The sequence below is a fragment of the Trichosurus vulpecula genome, chromosome 5 (assembly GCF_011100635.1).
Source record: "Trichosurus vulpecula isolate mTriVul1 chromosome 5, mTriVul1.pri, whole genome shotgun sequence".
Classification (NCBI taxonomy): Eukaryota; Metazoa; Chordata; class Mammalia; order Diprotodontia; family Phalangeridae; genus Trichosurus; species Trichosurus vulpecula.
Genome location: NC_050577.1, coordinates 48667678 through 48691981, shown reverse-complemented (window position 1 = coordinate 48691981; position 24304 = coordinate 48667678). Strand labels below are relative to the sequence as shown.

The 24304-nt window shown below is 38.6% G+C and overlaps 1 protein-coding gene and 1 pseudogene across 1 annotated transcript in view; one reads left to right on the top strand and one right to left on the bottom strand.

Annotated features, from left to right (window-relative positions):
* Positions 1 to 24229, bottom strand: part of PEX1 (peroxisomal biogenesis factor 1) — a 44789-nt gene extending 20560 nt beyond the window's left edge. The window contains exons 1-9 of the mRNA XM_036759030.1: positions 23903 to 24229; positions 13315 to 13458; positions 10997 to 11080; positions 10633 to 10747; positions 9758 to 10536; positions 6723 to 6842; positions 3809 to 3932; positions 3473 to 3582; positions 2465 to 2547 (exon numbers count right to left, since the gene is read on the bottom strand). Coding sequence (XP_036614925.1) covers positions 2465 to 2547; positions 3473 to 3582; positions 3809 to 3932; positions 6723 to 6842; positions 9758 to 10536; positions 10633 to 10747; positions 10997 to 11080; positions 13315 to 13458; positions 23903 to 24034 — 1691 coding nt within the window. The 5' untranslated portion in view covers positions 24035 to 24229. The remainder of the gene's footprint in view (positions 1 to 2464; positions 2548 to 3472; positions 3583 to 3808; positions 3933 to 6722; positions 6843 to 9757; positions 10537 to 10632; positions 10748 to 10996; positions 11081 to 13314; positions 13459 to 23902) is intronic.
* On the top strand, positions 18091 to 18554 carry LOC118849929 (annotated as a pseudogene).
* Positions 24230 to 24304: the final 75 nt, after the last annotated feature.

Here is a 24304-nt window from a genome sequence, read left to right as displayed (position 1 = left end):
TCCCTAAGCTTTCTACATCAGGCTAGAGCATCTTAAACAACAGAGTAAAACTTTGAAAATTTTAATTACTGGATTCTGATTTAGTGACAAATCTGAATTATGAATTTTTAAAAATCAGTATTATTACTCTCATGTACATGCAAAAGTTAGGATGAAATTAATTTGGCCTAGTATAGATCATCAAGGGATTTGCTTTAATTTTTTTAAAAAGGTTTTGTTTTTTGTTTCTGCAATTAGCATATCAGTTATAAATATGTACTTTAAAAGTGTTTGGGTAAGATTAATACAGAATTTTTTTCTTAAAACATGCCCTATAAAATCTTGTTTGTAATAATCCGTTACTTAGCAAATCTAATTTTTATAAATAATTAAAAGATCTGTCTAGGTATTGCCTCATTTATTACAAATTCTAAATTACTTCAGTCCAAACGAATTCTACATTGACAACTTCAATTATACTCTCTTATAAAGTTCTTACTTTTATAGCCTAGATATTTTACAAATGCTAGATAACAGCACATAAAGAGTGCTTGGAGGCTAGTAAAGTGCTTCCCATGTTATCTCATTTGGTCCTTATAACAAGTCTGTAAGGTAGGTAGTATTATTTTCCTAACGTCACAGATGAGAAAGCTGATGTGGAGAAAAGCTAACCAACTTCTCCAAGGTCCCTCGGCTAGTAACTGTCTAAGGCAGGATTTGAATATAGGCCTTCCTGATTCTAAAGTCAGCAGCACTCTATTCCGGGGCACCACTGTGTTCAAATTATAGTTCTTTAGGAAATTACAGGTATAATTATACATTTGTCAAAAACCTAGCCGATAATCATGCCTGCTAATGATCGTCACCCTCATCTTCCTTAAGAACTGTGGAGAATATTGAAGAGCAAAAGACCTGGGGCTAGGGTTGAAAATATCATACCCTTCAAATTTAAGTATTATCTTGAATGAAAAAAAATGGACATTTGACAAACCGTCAGACTTGCAAGACTTTGTTATAAAATCCTCAACTTAACAGAAGATTCGACATACAAGAAACAAGAGAAACATAAGGTACATACCAAAGACTGACTATAAGGGATTCATAAGGACAGAATGTTTACCTTTTATGTAACATAAAATGTAAAATGTCTAAGATTCTTATTAATAATTGCAGAGCTCATAAGATGGGGATAAACCTGACTATCATATGAATTTAAAAAGTAAAACCATTTAGAAACAGCTAAAAAGATTAGCTATTTTATACAAAAGAGGTAAAAGAGGAAGAAAGGATACAGAGGATTTAGATGGGGGAGGAGGGCTGGTAGTTCTGGTAACCTACTTTCATTGGGAATGGGTTTAAGAGGGAACAATACATATATATTTAGAAGAGTATAAAAGTCTTCTAAATTTAGAAGAAATAAAATGGTAGGGGTACAGTGATGGGGGAGAGGACAAGAGAGGGATATTTAAAGGGGAGAATGAGGGAATAGGTAAAAGGGGGGTATAGGAGGGTATTTAGATTTATGGGAATGTGAGGATAGAGGAGGGATCCTTGGAGGGGGGTAGGCAAGCAATAGGAGAGCAAGGTAGTCAGTCAAGTAAAGTAGAGGAATCAGGGCGGATAGGAAACAAGATATTCACAAATATAAAAACAAAGATTAGAAGTAGAGTATGTTTGAGAAAGTATATGTTTATATATGTACAGATGTATGTATATATCTATAGCTATAGAGAAATATATCTAAACTTTACTGTAGCTTTTGGGGATGGGGTGGGCGGAGGGGAACAAAAGAACAAAGCAAAAAAGTGCAAAGCAGAGAACAAAAGAAAACTCACAAGGAAGGAAAGATGGACAATTCCCAAAACCAAATGTATTATTTATTATATAGGTTTTCTTGAAATGAAAATCTATTGTTATATATTTTGAATCCTCTCTTACGTTCTGCTACGCATACGACATGCCTATTTTTTCTTTCTTTGTATTTAAGTTTCAATATTTAAGTTTATGATATGTTTTGTTTCTTTTCTCTCTTCTGTATTTGTGTTCTGGCCCTTGAGTCTAAAATAAAATAACATTTAAGAACTGTGGAGAGCACACTCAATCTCACCTACTCTACTTATAAGAAAGTGAAAGAATAACATATTTAAAACTAAAAATGTTTCTTCATTGAAATTTTACAAAATTATTTAAGAATCACGAATTATTGTTGCTATAATCACAAACAACCAGGTTCATACATCTGGCTTCTTTGCTCTTCTCAATGTAAAGTAGTTAATAAGCTGAATACTTTGGGGTGTATGAGAGTCACATGAATTGCTGAGCCAGATAGCGCCTGAATGGACACAGACAATCATAGAATCATTAGAGAATCCATGAATGGGGTTACTGTAGTTACTGGCATCCATGTTGTAATGTCTGCAGGTTAAGGCCCTAGCATAGCGATAGAATATTTTAAAACAAATTTTGCTTGGCCCACAATTCTTACCCCAAGGAGCTCAGTTTTAAAAAAGGAAGAATAAAACTGGTTTCCTCATTGTTTTCCTCTTGTGCCACAGGGTACAGAAGGACCTACCATAACAAAGAAAAGCACCTTTAAGTTTGAGAGACGTATGATAAAGAAACAGTTTTATTTAGGAAGCAAAAAGCAAAGTTTCCCTCAAATACATTAACATGTGCTTTTAGAAGACTCATATTTGTAGTACAAGTGATATATTAAATCTTTTTTTCATTTCTGTAATCACTTTATTTACATATGCAACTGGGCATCTTTACCTAATTAAAACACTTTAGTAATCCAGCATTTGGATAATACCTCTATAAAACACAATTTTACACTCTGCTCCACCTGCCACACCATTCTAGCTCCATGGTATTAGGACTTATAAAAAGGCTCATTTAAAATAACAACAACAAGAATAAGGTGGTTTTAATTTTAATTGTGATGTTAGAGGAAATGTGAGAAAAGAAGAAACAGGGACACAAACTGGGAAGAATGTGAAGGATACAACAATTTGACCACAAAAACAGGAAGCAGGCAGGATCTGTCCAGAAAGTCATCTTTGTATTCACTGATGAAAGTCAAAGAAATCACAGCATACCCAGAAGGCAACATGTCTCAACTCCTTTTCTCCCACAAGAGGCAGTACTAGTAGTTCATTTTTATACATTGGAAGAACTTAGATCAGCAACAAATTTTATAAATAATTTCTTTAAAACATTTACTTTTCAGAAATTCTTAAAGACTTTGCAACTGATGATTTTATTTGCTAATAAAAGTATTCAACATAAATCTAACCAGTATTGTTAACAGGATTTTATAAGGATATTGTAGATCTGTTAAATCAAGTTATTCTATAATCCAGACATTCGGGTCTATAAATATGATCAATGGGGTAAGAATGTCTTCTATAGGATACTCATTTATATACATCATTTTTAACATAAAATAAGAAATCATTATTTTACTAAATAGTCAGAATTACAAAATATTTACTTGTATATCAATCTTCTGGAGCAAGCTGGTACTCAACACAAAGACATTTTCTGAATTATTTTTTTCTGTTTCCAAAGGATGAACAATACTCAAAGAAAACTTCTTCAGTCCTATTGAAAAGATAATACTGACATTACTGTAATGACTAATATTTAAATCAAAGTGGGATAATCCAGAATTTAAAAAGAAATATTAAACTGGGTGTTGCACCAGGTATGTAGTTTTTAAAAAAAATTTAATTTTATATTATTTTGCTTCTCAGTGCTGTAACTTAAAAAAGAGAGTTCTTTACTCATGTTTAAGGGAGGGAAATCCAAATTAACAAAAATTACTTACCATCTTTAAATGTCAAATTAATGTATTCTTCAGCTGATAGTATCCAGGGACAAGTTACTGTACTGGAATTCTGCAGCCATAAACCGAAAGCAGATTTAATTTCTTCTTCACTTATGTCTTTATTCTAACCATAAAAAGGAAAAGAAAAACAAAGAATTACCTTGACAAATGTTTCTATTTACAGTTTCTAGGATAGTTTAAAGATCCTCAGAAGTTACAAATATGTGCTATAGTCAGAGATTCAAAAAAACACTCAAAACCCAGAGCCTGAAGAATTAACAGAAGCAGGTCCTGTGCTTAATTAGTACAATCATCTAAAAAGTGTGGCATACAATAGTGTATTTAACGGCAAAGAACTGACATACAACTGAAAAAGCTTTCATATCGTAACTCTTAAAAGTAATTTTTTGCTAGCCTGTTTCCACAGAAAGAAAAGTAGCACAATGGTCCCCTGAGCTAAGTAAGAGGAAGAAATCTGAGGATAAATAAACTTCCATGTTAACGTTTGTTAGCGGGTGACTGAAAATCCTAGAGATCAGTGTTTGCAGTTTCTTCCCACTCTCAACACTCCTTTCTTCCTTGTCAGCTCCCTCTTTTCTTGTCACCCATCATTCCAACTGTCCTTGGCAAATTAGATTTATTTTTGGCTGCTTTGTTTCTATCATCTCTCCTTCTCTCTTCAATCTAGCCCAGGGCTAGTCCATGGATTATAAAGGAAAAGTGAGATATTATTATTTAAATAAGTAAAACAAAAGAAAAAATTTTAAAGCAAATAAATTCCCTGCATCTCCTGCTTTTTTTCTGGATGTGGAAGAGAGTTAGTTCTGGGGACTTAGAGAAGTCTCATGAGAGTCATGGAGAAGCGTGAGACTATCAAATACAAGCGTTTACAATCAAACAATGCTAGAAATGGAAGGGATCTGAAGACAAAGAGGTGAAAGATACATGGTCTTGTGTAAGAGGGAGAAATACATAATAAACCCAGGAAAGTCAGGTCAAGTCATGTGTGAAGGGTTTTAAATGCCAAAGTCCAACTCACTTTACCACACAGGAAAGAAATTTTACAGTAATCCATTTCTGAGACTAAAATCAGTGAAAATCCATATTCTGTAAATGACTGCCACTGATTCTTCTATACAAGGAACTTGGCCTGGAGAGCAGCATCTCTATGAAAAACACTAAATTTCAACAATTAAAAATATTCAAATATAAAATACAAATCATGTGGAAAGCAATTTGGAATTATGTAAAGTTATTAAAATATTTATACCTTTTGACTCAGAGATTCCATTACTAAGCTTATATCCCAAAGAGATCTTTAATAAGAAGAAAGTCTCTATAAATGCCAAAATATTTTAACGGCACTTTTTGGGATAGCAAAGAAATGGACACAGAGAAGCAGCCCACTGATTGGGGAATGGTGAAACAAGTTGTGGCACATGAATGGAATGGAATATTACCGTGCTGTAAGAAACAACAAACATGGTAAGAATAAGGAGAAGCATGGGCAGACTTATATGAACTGATGCAGAGTGAAGTAAGCAGAGCCAAGAAAACAATACACACAATGACTACAGTAAGTGAATGGAAGGAACCACAATTAAAAAAAGTTATAAAACTATAAAGAAGAGATATGAGAGGATCTTTCCACTCACACCCTCTGTAGAAGTAGAAGTCCAGAAGTGTTATACACTGCACATGTTTTCAGAGTTTATCAATGTATTGATCAGTTATGCTTATTTTTCCCTTTTTTCCCCTGTTTTTGTCTTTAAAAATGTTATTTATTATATGGAATGGCTCTTGGAGAGGGGAAGGAAAACTAAGAGAAATTTGGGAGCTGTTATACAAACAAATAGAAACCTACTAAAAACAAAAAATATAAATCGTTTAAAACCACATGTGAAGTTTTAGAGGCTTAATAATACACTACTATGGATATGAAACTAAATCTAGTACCTTGTTCTCTTCCTACTAGGCTATAATAAAAATAGTTTTATTGACTCTAGGCTATCAATTGGACTGTATCAGACATTTCCATGATTATGTCTATAATGATATTCCTAATAATCAACCTGAATGATGATAATAATATAACAATAACTATAGCATTTCAAGACTTATAATACATTTTCTTCATAACAACCATGTGAGGTAAGTTATAAAAGTGTGGTCATTCCTGTCTTACTGATGAGAAAATGAAGGCTCAAAGAAGGTTAGTGATTTGGCCACAGAGTCAGGACTTAAACCCATGTCTTCTAATTTCAAGACCCCTGAGTTTTCCAATATATCTGGGACATAACTTCTGAATCGTGAAAGATGAAATTGTGTTCAGACACCATCCAGAAAAATACGATTGAAAAAGGAGGTGGAATGGTCATTTAATAAGAGTGAATGACAACAAGTTGACAGGCTGAGTTCTATAAAATGTATAAAGGCCTGGACAAAGTGCTTCATTGCGCTGGGGTTTATGGGAGGATACCGACAAAAATTTCAGAGGACAAGAAGGTATGGATGGATTGTATTCTAAATTGATACCAAGATTAACACACAAAATGACCTCAAATAAATTCCTGTTATTATATTCAAAGTATTCAAAGTAACCTTAATCCCAATCCAGGGAAGTATTAACCCTGATAATTATTAATCAGAATCTGGAAGTTATCCTAGTTAACAATAAGAAGGAAAGTAAATGGCCAAGCAAAATGGATATTGAAAGAATGTCGGCAAGACTTTCAAAGGTCAAAATTGTTGTACCTGTACAAGCTCACACTGCATAATAAACCAATTGTACAAGTGACTTCTTGATTCAGCCAACATAAAGAAATACTACATTAGGGTTATTCCAACTGAAATGATAGCATTACTTATACTATACATGCAAAAGGATTTGAATGCAACATGAATTTGTACTCACTAAATTTTCTCTAGGTTGTAATTTGACAGACTTTGGAATTTGGGGGATCGAGTCCACTGGTGATATTCGGATAGCTGAATGCATTTGTATATTCAGTCTTTTTCTCATGTCTTCTGGAATCTGAAATAAATATATATACAGTGTTAGAAATCAATGTTCAAAAAAGAAAAATATATTCAAAGTTCAATTCAGCTATAATGTTTCATAATAGAGATAATACTTTTCATTTCCACAGTTTTAGATGAAATTATCCAAGTTATCAAAATTATTGAGCGCTAGGCAGGACTGATTTCAGACAGAAAGAAAAAAAAAACGCTCTAAAATTAAATTTTTTAGCCTGGAGTTTTTCCTCTTCTTAGAACTAGTACTATGCAAGCATATACTTTGAATTGTCAACTAAGAGAGCTTTCAACATAGTTTTCTTTCAGTAAGATAGATTCAAGTAATCTCAGTTCTGTAGTTAAGCTACATGTGTGGATTAAAACTGTATCTTTTAGGACTAGAAACTTCCAATAAACACAATCTATAACTTATTTAAACTTTTTATCTTCCCTAATGCTTAACATAGTGTTCTACAGTAGACACTTTATAAATATTTACTGGATGAACAAACAAGAAAGCTGTGGTATGTTGGGAGGGACAATCACAACCAACCCTACAAGGCCAGAGATCAGCCCTACCAATTCTAGACAGAAGCTGTAAACCTAAAAGCAAAAGATAAGGGATCCTCCCCTACACTGGATGCTTATATATGACAATAAAAGAGTTAAAAAAAACTCACTTAATTTCTCTTCGCCATCTACACTAACCTGTGAAGCCCAGGTTTTAGCTATAGTATCTTTAGACAGGTGTAAAATAAACAATCTATAAGAGTATCCAAAAGACTGAATAATTAAAAGAATAGAAATGGTAGGAATAGAAGAGAATAACCCTCACTTGATGCCCAAACAAATATTTGCAGCACTTCCCTTAGATAAAATTTTAGCCAATAGATATTCACTGCCTAGGAAAGGGGTCTCTAATTAATGAATGAACTATGATCAACCAAACCTGACCTCGTCTATTGCAAAGTGGACTTGAGCACTTCCCACTCAGTGGTCTGAGGGTATTTCCAACAATCAATCCATCAACAAAAAAGTGTGGAAGCTGCTACTATGCCCCATCACCAAAGCACATGGGCACATCAATCTAACAGAATGGAAAAAGGGATCTAAAATTTATGGGGATCCCAAATGCCTTCTTGTCTCTGGCTCCAGTATTTCACTATTAGCACCTACCCAACCACATCAATCTTCATGTTTCAAACAAATAAAAATAACTCCTACCAACTAAAATGTTGGGAACCCAGTGCCTAACACAACACCAGAGCATATAGTAGGTACTTAATAAATATCACTGATTGGAAGTCCTGCCCTAAGGGGATTTTTCTCATGCTGCTGCTTCTTTTTTTTCCTTCTCCTTTAACCATTTGCTCTTCATCTTTTAACTCTACTCAACCAATCAAACAATATTTATTGGGTGTCTTCTATACTTGAGGCCTTGTGTTAGGCCAGGGGTGGGGAACCTGTGGCCTTGAGGCCACATGTGGTCCTCTAAGTCCTCAAGTGCAGCCTTTTGACTCAGTCCAAACTTCACAGAACAAATCCCCTTAATAAAAGGATTTGTTCTATAGAACCTGGACTCAGTCAAAAGGCCACTCCCAAGGACTTAGAAGGCTATGTGTGGCCTCAGGTTGGTTCCCTACACCTGAGTTAGGCACAGTAGGAATACAGAGAAATGGGCCACAGATAGGACAAGGAATGGCATTCCAGGATGGGTCACTGCGCGTGAGTTGGTATGGAGCTAAAGTGAATGACCAGTTTATCTGAACAAATGTGGAGAGGCAGTGTGAGGAAAGAGAAACTTTACTTAAAGAGTCACAGGATGAGGGCTGGAATTCCAACTCCATCACTTTACTAACAATGTGACCTGGGAGAAGTCCCCGCTTAAGCTCTATCGGCCCATTTCCTTATCTCTATAATGAGAAGGCTGGAATAGATGACCTTTAAGGTTCCTTCTGGTCAGGTTTGAATTCTATGAATATACAGTAGTATTAACAGAAATAGAAAAAAATTAGGGGCAGTTAGTCCTGAGGCAATAAGGATGAGCTCAATTTTTAGAAATGATGAATTTGAGTGACAGTAAGATAATCCAGAAAGAAATATGCAGCAGAAAACTGGATGTGAAACTGGCATATGAGGGGGAAGTCAGTGTCTGAGATGCTGCATATATAAAAATCACCCATACTCAGCTGCTAGCTATAGGCAGAGGAGATGATGTCTCCTCCAAGGAAGCCCTCCTTTATTTAGTCCTTTCTACATAACTGAACTTTTTCCTCTATGAAACTGGGATAGAGTTTCCATGTTCCTGGACTTCTCCTATAGCATCTACTTTCCCCTAACATCTGACAGCAAGCCAGACTTGCCTCTGCTCATAAAACACAGAGGAAGAAATTACTGCAGGCAGTAGAAGGTTTGGGGCAAAGTGAACATAACACTTCTTACAGGCTATGCAGCAAATTGTCTAAAAGCAAAGGGATAATCTAGGGACGAAATCTCTTTGGCTACCAAATAACGGAGGCAAAATGAGGCAATAATTTATCATAGTACCTATCATAACAGTACGGATATTGCAGTTACTTAATAAATACCTAATGTCTGATTATATTCAATTACAATGGTACTTTTCATTAATCGATTTCATTTTTATAGTACACCTTACTGTGACTACTCAAATACTAAAAGGAGGGGATGTGGCCCCAATCTCCATCTGTCAGACAGTGCTAATACAATGTGTGTAATAACTAATGACTTTACTACAAAATTAGAATGTTATCTCCCCACAGCTAATCCACTAAATAGAAAATCTTAGGTTCTGTTTTCCTAATATAACACATTACAGTTTTCACAGAAAAACACAGAAAACTATTATAGTTTCAAGGATTATAAATATACAAATGAGTTCCTTTTTCCCCAAGTCACAAGGTTTACACTAACCCAAACTTTCCCAGTATGGAGAGCTTCTATAGTGTTGTTATACTGTATGGAATTCTTCAGTTCCTCAAGTCCATTCCAGACTATCTGCACCACACAGGCCTTACCAACTCCTTGACTACTACCTGAGCGAATCTGTTTTTTATCTTGTTGGTGAGTCATCTGCTTTTCCTTTTCAGGTGACAGGACATTTTGCTTTGTTTCACTTAGTTGTTGCTTTGGGGAGAGCAGCTGAGTTAACTTTCCATAGGTCACAGTAAAACTGGGTTCCAAATCAAAATATTGCTGATTCCAGGGAAAAATATGAATGGCATGGTCTTTCTGAAACAAAGATGTTGCTGACACACGTTGTATACTGGGAGGCTGAGAATTGCATACTCTGAAAACGGAGTCTTTTGGAACAACTGTTAACTGCATATTTTTGAATGCATTAACTTCACTTGAACCCCAGGGTATGTCAATTTTTTTCTCAGCTCCGTAAGAAAAAATGCTCCCCATTAGATTCCATATGTTTGGCATTGTAAACATGCCAAAGATAAGATCTGAATCTTGTTTATTCAGTTCATGGGCTCCTGCAGTGCTTGAATGGGGTTGTTTTGTTTGAAATCCCCCTGTCAGGTCTTCCTGGTCTCTTCTGTATTTATTAAATATTCCTTGTGTATCATCTGCTCTAGTGATGGGCAGATCTGCGGCACTGTCTTTGGTCTGGCGTGTCTTGGGATGAACAAAGAGTTCGGTGTCATTTTCCAACCTACCATAAGTGGCAGCCGGCATGAGTGCAACTGGGAAGAAAACAGACTCATTAGCACGTTCACCTCTACATCAGCATTAAAGCAGTGCCGTAGAATAAGATGGCCAATCTTCAAAATGGCACTTACCAATCTGGATATAAATGTATGTCTGCTGATCAACCCAAACAGGGAAAATTGCATTTGGGAAGACTATTCGAATCTGATCAAGAAGATGCTGTTCAAGAGAAGAAGCATGCAGCTCCTAGGACAATTTTACATCATATCAGGAAAAACAAAACAAAACAAACATACAAAAAACTCAGACTCAAATGACATTTTACATTTGTTCTTAAGGAATTATTTTGTCTACCAATGAAATTAGATCTGATTTGAATCAGAGTGATACTACTTTAGGAATTGTATAATTAATATCAGAGAAGGGAAAATTAATGAAAATGTTATTTTAATATAGTTGAACTTCAACATGGCAATACTTTTGACTTTTTTTTACCAGTATCTCCCAATCGTCTGCTGAGAGGGGTTTCACCTCAACTTGATGACAAGATATCACATGGGAACAGGGCCTCAGAAACACCTAGCAAAAATAAAATTTTTATACATTAGGATTTCGAGTACTTATCCGTGGAAAGTAAAATATTTAAGTAAGCAATAATAGTGTGGATGTAATGTGGCATACATAATTAAGTAAAATACTGCATACATAGCAGTATGCCAAATATTATCAAGAAATATAACCAGAGTAAGTATAAAAGGAAATGGAGACATGGCATTAAGTAATGTCTTAGATCCAGTTACAATTTATTATTTGTATCTACATAGGCATATCCTAAGTAAAGACATTAATAGGTTTCTTGGTAAATTAGCCAAAAAATATTACGAGAACATTACGAGTAGCAGCTACTCCACCATAAGATCATCTGACTTGTACCTCAGGCAATCAACTAAATGATGGAACAGTGGGATACATCAATTTTATAGAGGGGTTTGGTTAGAATATATTAATAACAATACATACATACAACATTCTAGTCAGGGCAACTGTGCCTATACGGATTACAAAATAATATCAGAACACATTTTATGAAAATAATTTATAATAATAATATTTAGAAAACTGAGAACTATATTGGAATTGAAATTGGTGCAGAACAAAAACCAATGATTCAATATAGATAAATCTTACACTTAACTAAAGGATGGGCTAGTCCAGATGAAGGACCCCCAATAAGTCAACTGCAGACTCTGACCTGGTCAGTCTTGGGGGCCTTCTAGCCACACATTCCTTCCCTATGGGAACTGTCAGTGTTGCTAAGCTGCAAATACAGGCCTACAGTGCTGGCATATCTTCTCCTTTGTATCCTCTGAGACTGTCTGTGGGACAGGGTAGGGGAGAGGCCAATAAGATTACGTTGCAGGTAAATTCTGATACACTTCACTTTTTGCTAATGCCATGATTTGTCAATAGTATTTCCCTTATGTTTTCGCATGTATGATGTCTCCATTTCATAATATTATGTGCCTCATACTCCAGAGCAGGGCTTCTTAAACTTTTTCCCACTAGAGTTCCAGCAGCATTCATTGGCGTTTCATGGCCCAAGGGCATATGCCCTGCAAAGTCCTCATGCTGTGTGTTCAGAACCAAGACTGCAATGAAACTGCACAATGCAACATAGACAAGCACTAGCAGAAACACCTCGGATTCATGACTCCTTTGATTTTTACATTCAGAAACCATTTACTGTTGCCAAATTCTTTTCGATCCCATAAGGGGTTGCAACCCACAGTTTAAGCACTGCCCAGACAAACAAGTATGGAACAGAGCAGCTCCTTACCAATCAGTCAACAAGCATGTATCACCTAATATATGCCACCAAAAAGTTGGAAATCCCTGAACTTATGTGATCCACAATCTTTTTCTCTCTTTAACTTCTTAGGAGCTAGTATAGTGGTATAATTTGTAGGAGAATCTACAAAAAATGCAATCAGGAATCCATTTATAAGTAAATGGAAAAAACCAAACAAACCAGTAAGTTGTGTTGTGTTAGGAATTAGAACCAAGACATCTAACACAGTTTACAAGGGGAAATAACAAGGAAGAAGGTTGAGAAATATATGCTTCCCCTCAGAAATCTAGATACAATGCAGAGAATAAAAGCACATTCGGGAAGTGGACTTTAAATTTTAACACAGGTGGGATAATATCCATGATTCAAGTATAGAAATGGAAGGGTATACACCTTGTTTCACAAGTAAAAAAAAAAGCCTAAGATCAGCAACAGAGCAGCACTAATATTTGAGCAGTGATGATCACAGAAGAGGGAAACAGAAGGGACATCCCTGGAAGCGTGTCCTTTGGCCACATCCAGGACACAGGGGGCTTTCCCAACAACTGTAATGACAAGGCCTTCTATTAGGAAAACTTGATAGAAGCATCACTTTGCCAGAAGAAGACAAGACAAGCCTGGACTTGCCTGACTCTCTATGTCATCTTTGATAAGGTAAAAATCTAGCAAAGAGGCAGTTGAGTCAGCTGGTAAAGCAGAAACACTGGGAACTTTGGGAGGAAATGACTATGATTTTATAGTTTGTCCTGGAAGTGAATGCAGGCCATAGTCAGATACAGACTCCATGTTTAGAAAAAAATGTCATTCTTTTAGTCCTTAAAAAAAAATCTCATGAGCTTACCATAGAAAAACTCAAGCTTTCTCTCCTCTATTTTGAAAGAAGAATCTGAATGTCATGGTATTCTTTTTTCATTACCTTTTTAGATTAGATTAGAGTAAGTGAGTCCCTTCATTACATGTTTACCTGTTCTCCATCTGAAATTCCAAGTTTCTGGCCAACCTGCCTATTAATTTCAGCCACATTTTCACCACGGTTAGAATGATGTCTCCCTTCCACCCAGCTCAAGAATATAGGCTGATGACCCCATGCCACTTCTATAGCTTGATTCTGTTCATATCAAAGAGAAGAAAAACAAGAGAAAATCATGTATTACAATTTTCATATGCTGCAGTGATCGATATCAAACACAAACTATTCTAATTACCTATACATAACCAAAGAACATCTTTTAAGGTTGGGAGATATTCTGTACGTCGTGTCCAGATCTGACATGTGATACAAACAAATGCTTAAAGTATGATCTTTTCTTTTTTAAAAAAAAATTTATATATTTTAAACATTCTTCTGTAATTCTAAGTTCCAAATTCTCTCCCTCTCTCCCACCCCTCCCTCACTAAGAAGGCAATCAACATGATATCAATTATACATTTAAAATTATGCAAAACATACTTCCATATTAGCCATATCCCCCAAAAAGCAAGAAAGCAGGAGAGAAAATTATACTTCAATTTGCACTCAGAACTCATCAGTTTTTCCCTGGATAGAATTTTTTCATGCGTCTTTTGGAATTGGATCTAAAATAATTGTAGACAATATAAAACACTTGGGTATCTATATCCCAAGACAAACCCAGGAACTATATGAACACAATTACAAAACGTTTTTCACACAAATCAAGTCAGATCTAAACAACTGGAAAAATATTAATGGCTCATGGGTAGGCTGAGCCAAAACGATAAAAATGACAGATCTAAATATACTTATTCAGTGCCATACCAATCAAACTACCAAAAAATTTATTTTATAGAGTTATAAATCCTTTCGAACTCTGAGATAACTGTACCGATCAAAAGAGTCGAGTCTTTCCAACACTGCTATTATTGTGAACAATGACATCCCAGTAATTCTCACTTCACTTTGCTTCAGTTCATATAGTTCTTGCCTTGTTTTTCTAAAACTACCCCCTCACCATTTCTTATACCACAATAGTACTGCATCATAATCAAACGCATTCTCAAGGTCTCTCTAAAGAACTCTGGCATTGATTGTGTGACATGAGAGATGCTGGCAAAGACATGATGTACCCACATCAAAGGGCGCTGTGTTCTATGAGCAATGAAGAATTTAAGTAGCTCAAAAGAAATGTGAGATATGCAAATCTAGAGAATTCACCCCAAATGTTTATATGGACTATTTGTGCCCAACCTGTGGGAGAGCATTCTGAGCTCATATTGTTCTGATCAGCCACAGCTGGACACACTGTAACTTGACTCTAACATAGTGATGTCATTTCGGTCCTCTTCCAGAATGAAGGACAACAACCAACCAACCAATGCCACAACTTGTTCAGCCACTCCCCAAATGATGACTATCCCCTCAATTTCCAATACTTTATCACCATAAAAAGAGCTGCCATACTTTTGTACAAACAAGTCCTTTCCCTGAGGCAGCTAGAGGGCTCAGTGGATAGACTGCCAGGCCTGGAGTCAGGAAGACTCATCTTTCTGAGTTCAAATCTAACCACTCTTACTAGCTGTGTGACCCTGGGCAGGTCACTGATCCCTGTTTGCCTCAGTTTCCTCATTTGTCAAATGAACTGGAGAAGGATATGGCAAACCACTCCAGTGTCTTTGCCAAGAAAACCCCAAATGGGATCATGGAGAGTTGGACATGACTGAAAAGACTGAACAAAAAGTCCTTATCCTTTGAACTCTTTGGGATTCAGAACTAGTAGTGGTATTGCTAGATCAAAGGGCATGCACAGTTTTATATACCTCTGGGCATAGTTTAAGATTGTTCTTGAGAAAAATTTATTTTTCTAATATTAATAACCAGTTATTAAATCAGGATCCAGGCTTTTCTCCTTTATTTCCTCATTTAAGGCCCAGCCCCTATAAGATCATTCTCTGAAAGACAGGACTGATTGATGAGACTGTCCTAGTCCTCAAGGTACATTCTTCAATCTTGGGCAGAACCCCACCCAACTAGAACTTACTCCTGTTTAGAGCAGGTCAGCACAACTTGCAGCCACCAAAGGATTTCCTCTACATATGAAGAATGTTTTATTTTTCAAGGGCTGACCTAAATCCTTTGGTGAGCAAGTGTGCAACCTTGAAGCATAACGGATTCTCCTCCAACCTTTTCTTTTAACTCTGCGTAAGTCTTTGTATTTCAGGTAAGTCTCTTGTATACAGCATATTGTTGGGTTCTGGGTTCTGATCCATTCTGCTATCTGCTTCCACTTGATGGGTTAATTCATCCCACTCGCATTCACAGTTATGATGACTAACAGTGCATTTCCCTCCATCCTGTTTTAACGTTTACTCTTTTCTCTTTGTTCTTTTCCTCCTAAAAAGTCTGTTTTGCTTTTGACCATCGCCTCCCTTAATCTGCCCTCCCTTTTATCATTTCCCCCTCCCTCAAATCTCTTATCCCCTAGCCTCCTATTTGCCTATTGGTTAAGAACGATTTTTATACCCATCTGAGTGTCTGAGTGTGTGTATGTATATGTATGCATATTTTTTTTCTTCCTTCTTTGCACCAATAATGATAATGAGGTTCTAGCATTGCCCACCTCCTTACCCCCATTTTCCTTTCCACTATAAAAATCTCTTCCTTATATACCTGTGAGAAAACTTCCCCCTTTTCCCAGTGCATCTCTCTCATCTTTACATATTTTTTGGAGATCATTCCAAAATAAACAATTCGCAGTCTATGTGGATGCTTCTAATCTTAGGCCTTACATGTATCATCTTCCCAGGTAGGAATGTAAACAGTTGAACTTCACTGAGGTCCTTATGATTATTTTTTCATGTTTACATTACGCTTCTCTTGAGTATTATGTTTAAATGTCAAATTTTTTATTCAATGCTGGTCATTTCATTAGGAATACTTTGAAAGTCTGCTATTACATTAAATATGTATTTTTCCCTTGAAGACTTATACTCAGTTTTGCTGGGTAAGCTATTCTTGGTTGTAATCCTTGCTCCTTTGCATTCTGGAATATCATATTCCAAGTCCTCTGATCCTTTAACATGGAAGCTGCTAAATTTTATGTTAGCCTGACTGTAGCTCCACAATATCTGAATTGTTTCTTTCTGGCTGTTAGCAATATTTTCTCCTTAACCTGGAGCTCTGGAATTTGGCTATGATATTCCTGAGAGTTGTGATTTCTTTTAGGAGGTGGTTGGTGAATTCTTTCAATTTCTATTTTACCCTCTGGTTTTAGAATATCAGAGTAGTTTTCCTTGATAATTTCTTGAAATAGGAGGTCTAGGCTATTTTATTGAGCATGGCTTTCAGGTAGTCCAAAAATATTGAAATTATCTCTCTTTGATCTGTTTTCCAGGTCAGCTATTTTTCCAATGGGGCATTTCATATTCTATTTTTTTTTCATTCTTTTGACTTAATTTTGTTTCTTGAAACCTCATGGAGTCATTATGTTTCACTTGCCCAATTCTAATTTTTAAGGAATTATTTTCTTCAGTGAATTTTTGTGCCTCTTTAACCATTAGGCTAATTCTGTTTTTTAAGGTTTATTTTCTTCAGTATTTTTTGGTGCCTCCTTTACCAAGCTGTTCTCTTATCACAATTTTCTTGCATCACTTTTATTTCTTTTCCCAATTTTTCCTTTACTACACTTACCTCTTTCTTTAACTCTTCCAGGTTTTTTTGCTGGCCTTGGGTCCAATTAGCATTTTTCTTTTGAGGCTTTGCTTGTACCTGTTTTCATACTGTTGTCTTCTTCTAAGTTTAGGTCTTGGACTTCCCTGCCATGGAATTAGCTTTTTATGGTCAAGTTCTTTTTTTTTTAAAACTTCATTTTTCCAGTCTATTTCTTGACTTTGTACTTTATGATAAAGTTGGGTTCTGCTCACCTGGTGGTGAGGAGGAACTGTCCCAAGCTTCAGGTTTTTTTGTGCTATTTCCAGAATTAGTTTTTTGGGGTGGGGAGGGGGCTGGGGATCTGCAAGTTTTTTGTGCTTCCAAGAGGGTGTTATCTTGGGAGAGGTGTGGTCACCGCTGTCCTGGTCTGTGCTATGGTCTTTACCCAGGAAGAACCTCTGCAGCCTCAAATGCTAGTGTTCCTCTTGGCCCTGGAATTGTGACCAAGGTCTCTCCTTTGTGACTAATCACAAGTGCTCCTCTCCACCTGGAGCTGCAATCTAGAACTGCTTATGGGCAACAGAGTTGCCAATCAGTTCCAACTGCATCTCATACCAGCAAAGGGTCCTCTGTAAAGTCTTTCTGACCAATTGTCTGACCCCTTACTATCTCTGGGCTGTGAGCTCCTGAAGCTGTTGTGGCTGTGGCAGCCATCTCCAGGGTCCACCAATGGTGCTCCTGCTGCATGCCCTGGCTGGCTCTCATTCCAGTAATACAGACCTCCACTGTGGACCTCCTAAGTTGTGTTAGGCTGTAAAAATGTCTCTCTGTCCTTGTGTTAGTTCTGCTACTCCAAAATCTGAGGAGTCATTTTACATTTGTTTAGAGGGGAATGCTGGGAGACTCCACCTGAGTCCTGGCCTATATTCTGCCATCTTAGCTCTCCTTACTATGATCCTTTTTAAGTATTTACATAATTGCAATTTGAGACAAGAGGTCTTTCAATAATTGACTCAGAAAGGTTTAGTGGAGGCAAGTTTAGTATTGGTCACAGATTTATTCATCAGTATCAAAAAATAGATACAAATGGATGCATTGTGGGATAGCAGCAGCACCAGACCTAAGACGGCAGCCAGCAGGAGGCTGATGAAAGAGCTAGAAGAAATCTGCAAGTGTGGGATGAAAAACTTTCGTAACATCCAGGTTGATGAAGCTAATTTATTGACTTGGCAAGGGCTCATCGTTCCTGACAACCCTCCATGTGACAAAGGAGCCTTCAGAATTGAAATCAACTTCCCAGCAGAGTACCCATTCAAACCACCTAAGAGCACTTTTAAAACAAAGATTTACCACCCCAACATCGATGAAAAAGGGCAGGTCTGTCTGCCAGCAATTAGTGCTGAAAACTGGAAGCCAGCAACCAAAACTGACCAAGTCATCCAGTCCCTCATAGCACTAGTGAACGATCCCCTCCCAGCCTGAGCAACCACCCCCTTCTGGCTGACCTAGCTGAAGAGTACTCTAAAGACCATAAAAAATTCTGTAAGAACGCTGAAGAGTCTACAAAGAAATATGGGGAAAAGCGACCCATGGACTAAATCTTCTGTGATTGACTCCAACCAGGGTGAGCAGAGACTCGGGGCAGTGCATTTCCAACACCCCACAACCAGGACTCTTTGGGAATTTGACAGGGCCCACCTCCTGGCGTTAACTTGTGGCAGTTACTAACTTTCTACAGTTTTCTTAATCAAAAGTGGTCTAGGTAAACCCGTAAAGAAGGGATTAAAAAATTTAAGATGTTCTAGTTCTGATTTCTTTGTTTTAAAAATCACTCCTTCAATCTACCTTAAATGATTGTGTGTTCTTTTCTTGCCCAAATCTCTCCCAAATCTTCAGGTTTAAAACAGAAAGTTAGTGACTGGTGCACTCTCCTGACCCCTCCCTTCCCCTTTGTAGGTCTTATTTTATTGAGATCATTTTAATCATACTCCCTATTCCCAGAATAATGCCTCGGAACCCCCCATTCAACCTCTTCCCTTTCTCCCCACCCCAAGCCCTAAAAGAAAATGGCCTAAAGTCCAGCAGTCCATTTGCCTTCCCTCCCTGTGGCTCTATGCTTTGTGAGATCTGGGTTGTGACTTTGTGACCTCCGAGTAACCCAAATGAAGCCAAACCCAAGGGTGAAGTCTGTGATGAGGAAGGATCCTGGCTGCTGTATAAATCTGGCTGATGTTATCAAAATGATGTCGATTAAATGGGCAAAGCCTACCCTTCCCCAAATAGATACAAACAATAGGTATCTTTCCTTTCCAAGGACAAACCTTGAAAGATATTTTGGTCTCCTATTGGTAGTATGAATATCAATATACTTTAAAAATACTGTATAGATTTAAATCATTATCTATTTAGATTTTTCACAAATGATTTCAATTCATATTTTCTCATAAAAATGATAATATTCATCTACTGCGGTTTGTTTTACTTTTCAGACTTAAAATATTCAAGTTTTGGGGGTGGGGTTTTATTCCAACCTTTCCCTTGAAAGTACTATCTTCAGTTCAGTTTTCTATTTCAACTTTTCCCTTCCTTTCTTCCCTGTTCACACCTTCATTCCTCTCCCAGCTCTGCTGACTCCCTCGACTTCCTTCTCCATCATGTCCCAGCAGCCTCCTCACCCAGGAAGAAACTGTTTTCAAGAAAAAGGTTGGAATTATGAATGGAAAGTAAGATTCTGCCACACACAAAAAACGTATGGTACAATAGCACTGATAAAAGGAAATTCATTGAAGGAGAGAATTTCAGAATGTGAAACAAACTTGGAAAGTTGTGCTTTTCAAAGTTGGCTTACTCTCATTTTTCCTACCTCCATATTAGGGGTTTTCTCTGCAGAGGCTCAAATGAGAGCAGCAGGCCTCGGGTCATTATCTTTAAGTGGAATGAAGAACCCAAACTTCAAGAAAAAGCACAAGTCCATTAGGGAAAGGAACTTCTCCAATCTACTGTCAAGTCTTATCATTTCTCTTTATGCAATATTTTTCTTCTATGTCCCCTTTTCTCCACTCTCACAGTCACCACTCTGGTGCAGATCTTCATTACTCCCACCTGGACTGTAGAGATTGTATTCTGGCTGGTCTCCCTGGCTCCAATCTCTCCCCACTCTAGTTCATCCTACACTTACCTGCTGAAGTGATTTACCTGAAGTGCAGAACAGATCATATCACCACAGACCTCCCCCCTCCAATACCCTATACACACACTCACACACACACTCTCTCTCTCTCTCTCTCAGCTCCAGAAGCTTACCCTATTACTCTCATGACCAAATATAAACTCTTTTCTTTGGCCCTTAAAATCCTTCACAACCACATTCTTTCCTACTTTTCCAATCTTCGTATGCTTTATTACCTTCCATATAATCTCTGATCCAGTGACACTAGCCTGCTTACTGCTTTTTGAACATTCCTTCTCCTGATTATATGCCCAGAATATTATCTCCTCTTCACCTCTACCTCCACAACGTCACTACTAGAATATGAGCTCCTTGAAAGCATGGGTGTTATATCCCCAGCATTAGCACAGTGCCTGGCACATAGTGTTTAATATATGCTTACTGATGATGCGGACTGACTTCTGGAGATCCTAAATCTACTGTGTCTAAGACCACAGTTGAGCTCGGGTCCTCCTGACTCTGGGCCCAGCACTCTCCATTGTATCACCCAAGCCTAAGCTATTAAAGGTACACAGGTACTAAAAGGCAGAGGCAAGAATTGAACCCAGGTTCTCTAACACTAAATCAAGTGCTCTTCACATTGTTTCAAGTTGCCTTTGATGCAGGCCTCACATTATAGAAGCTCACAAATAGGAGAAATGTCTCTCAGACCTTGGGGTAACAGCAACCCGCAGGGACTACCTAACATAGTTTCCTTCAGCATTTATGAGAACCCAAAGGGACGCTGTTGGTACTATTCCTACTGCTGCTTGGCGTACTAGTGAGGCTTAAGTTGTGATCCTAAGAGCATGATTATGTACCATACTCAGGTTTTATATAATGCTTCTGGTAAAATGCAAGGTGAGCTCTGTACTTGAAATTTGGTGACAGTGGCAATCTTCTCCAGTATACTTCCTGCAACCACTCAGAATGGGTTTTTTTTTTGGAGGTGGGGTAGGCAGGGGGTTTCTCCTTCTACAGCAGTACAGACTCATGAAACTCGATGTTTTTTGTAAGCTTATTTATTCTGAGGCACTGTGAAAGACACTAAGATGAATATTACAGTACTCGCCCTCAAAGTGCCTCTAGTAATGGTTCCTTACTATTCTGATTGGAAATTTGTAAAAACAGCATTTGAAGGCAACGTGCTAGGGACATAAAACATACAGGGCATTGCTCCAAAAGTCTTAAAAACAGCATTTGAAGGCAATGTGCTAGGGACATAAAACATACAGGGCATTGCTCCAAAAGTCTTAATGAAGATTTAGAATCTTAATGCAGGTTTAAGCTATGAAAGATTAAAATCTTTACGGAAGCTTAAAACTGAACTAAGATTTTTGGAATATCCTGTATATGACTCAAAGATTACTTCCAAAAAGCTTACAAGCTACTAGTCCTATCTCATACAATAGGCCAGTGGTTCTCAAAGTGTGGTCTAGGACCCAAGAGTCTCCAAAACCAATTTAAAAAAACTAAGTTCATTAACCTATGAGGTCAAAACTATTTTCATAATAATCTGATACGGTAAATACAGATACAACCCACGTAAACAAAAGCTCTTAAGGAGGGGTCCTCAATATTTTTTAAGACTATAAAGAGGTCCTGAGACTAAAAAGTTTCAGAACCCCTGTTACAGGCTATTTGAAGGCAAAAACTGTTCTCTTCATCTTTGTATCTTTCACAGGGCTTCACCACAAATAAGCAGCATTCAAAAGAGTAGGGCAACTGAATGAATTTGCTGAATGCTAAGGCCTCACATAGGATAGCTCTAGATTTCTTTGTGGGTTTTTTTTTTTTGCCTTTCTATCTTCATCTAATTCACCACTTCCACCCTAATTCCTAGGCTAGAAGGTACCTTAACAGATTCCTAAGTCAATCCTCCCACCCGCACATTTATCCTGCCAGTGTATTTGTATCTTCATAGTACAGTTTTTAGGAGTTTAAATGACAAAATCACAGAATCTGAGAGTCAGAAGAAACCACAGAAGCCACTGAGTCCAACCAAGGCCTATAGAAATTCCCTCTATAATATCCCCAGTAATAATGAGAGGGAATCTACTACTTACCTACACAGCCAATTTGGGGTAACTAATTTTGAGTTTTCCTTACACCGGAACTTACATTAGTATTATCATTCTTCAAATGGAAGTTTTGAGATGTGGCTGTTAGAGTTTTTATTTGATCAACATTGATATATATTTTTTCAATATATTTTCAATATATTTTTCAATATATTCAATATATTTTCAATATATTTTTGATATATATTTTTTCAAATGATTAACAAAGGGTTTAATCAGTCAGGAATGGCAGTAATTAACTGAAGAGGATGATCAAGGTGAAGCCTCCCTACTTCATGAAACTATTTGGGAACACAACTGGTACTAAATAGATTATAAATCTATTAAATTATAATAATTTATATGTTATAATACATAAATACGAGTTTACATATTATACTATATAAGTACGAATTTGTTATAAATATGTAAATATGACGATATTAAATATAGTTTTTAAAATATAAATATGGGCAGCTAGGTGGCACAGGAAGTTCAGGAGTTCAAATCTGGCTTCAAACACTCACTAGCTGTGTGACCCTGGGCAAGTCACTTAACCCTATTTGCCTCAGTTTCCTCATCTGCTAAGTGAGCTGAAGAAAATGGCAAACCATCCAGTATTTCTGCCAAGAAAACCCCAAATGGAGTCATGAAGAATAAATAGAATATATTAAATATAGAATTTTGAAAGCATAATACATACAGCATTACAAAGGAAACCATCTGTAATGACAAATAGTTACCAAAACCTATTTTTCAAATGTTCAGGAAGCCCTGCTTAGTTTAGAACTGGCCAGGTAGTACAGCGGGTAGAGCTGGACCTAGTGTCGGGAAGACCTGAGTTCGAATGTTGCCTCAGACTCTTAGCTGTGACCCTGGACCAGTGATTTCATCCGTGGGCTTGTTCCCTCGTGAGCACAAAGGAGATAACAATAATACCCGCCTCCCGGGGCGGTTAGCAATGCTAAAGGAGGTCTGTAAGGCGCTCTGCAACCCTCAGGCACCACATAAACACAGGCTGTGGACGAGCCCGCCCCGGCCGGCCGGCGGGATCCGAGGGGAGAATTTCCATCCCGGGTTTCCCGTCCCCGTGAAACGGCGGGTCTAGAACACGAAGAAAGGAGGGGCGAGCCAAGGCCTGTGTCCATCTCCGACAGGGCCCCCCGCCCCCATAAAGCGGCCCGGCCGGGCGGCGCCCGGAGCCCGCAATTGTACAGGGCACCCCACGTGTGCCCAGGCGGGCAGAAAGCCCCGCGAGGAGCCAGGACACGCAGGCCGATACCAGCTACAGCGGGGCCAGGGGGCGGTGACACGGGCCGTAGAAGGCGGCCCCTGGGAGGGCTCGGGGACCGGCCATGACCTTGGGCTCCAAGCCCAGCTCAGCCCGTCGGTCCCGTCCGCGGCGTTTATCAAGCGCCACGCCCTGGAATGAGCGCCGCGAATACAAATGAGGGCAGAAAACCACCGGGAGTGGGCCTAGTGGGTGGGCCCAAGGCCGCAGCCGTTGCCCGGGGCAGGATCTGAACCCGGGTCATTTCTAGCCCTAATTTCGCGCCTCCATGAGGCTCCAGCGGCTCAGGCCCAGCAGCCCAGCCGCCCAGCCTCGGGGTCCCTTCCCGTCAGCCCTCGCGGCGGAGGTGGGGGAGGGGGCAACCTGGAGGCCGACTGAGCGCGTTACCTGCTGGAGGTGCAGCTGGGCCGCGAGCGCTCGTGGCAGGTGGAGGAAGCAGTCCCGGGCGTGGGAGAAGGCGACGGTGACGGCCGCGACCCCTCCAGCCCCAGCGCCCTCAAGGCGGCCACTGCCCCACATCGCGAGCGAGCGAGCCAGAGACTGACGGGGCCGAGCACCGATCCGCGCCAGGCAGGAGGGGTCAAGCGCCGAGAGGATCGATCGACTGCTGCTACCCCGGCAGGCTTCTCGCCCGAGCGTTGCGAGGGGGCGGGACCACCGAGCCTCGTTACCGCGCCACCAGAAGCCGGTGCCTCCTCGCCCACTCCCTCCCCTCCGCATGCGTCTACGAGCGTCATCGGCGCCCAACCCAATCCAAGGACGCCGCTGCCTGCCGCGCTCTCTAATTGG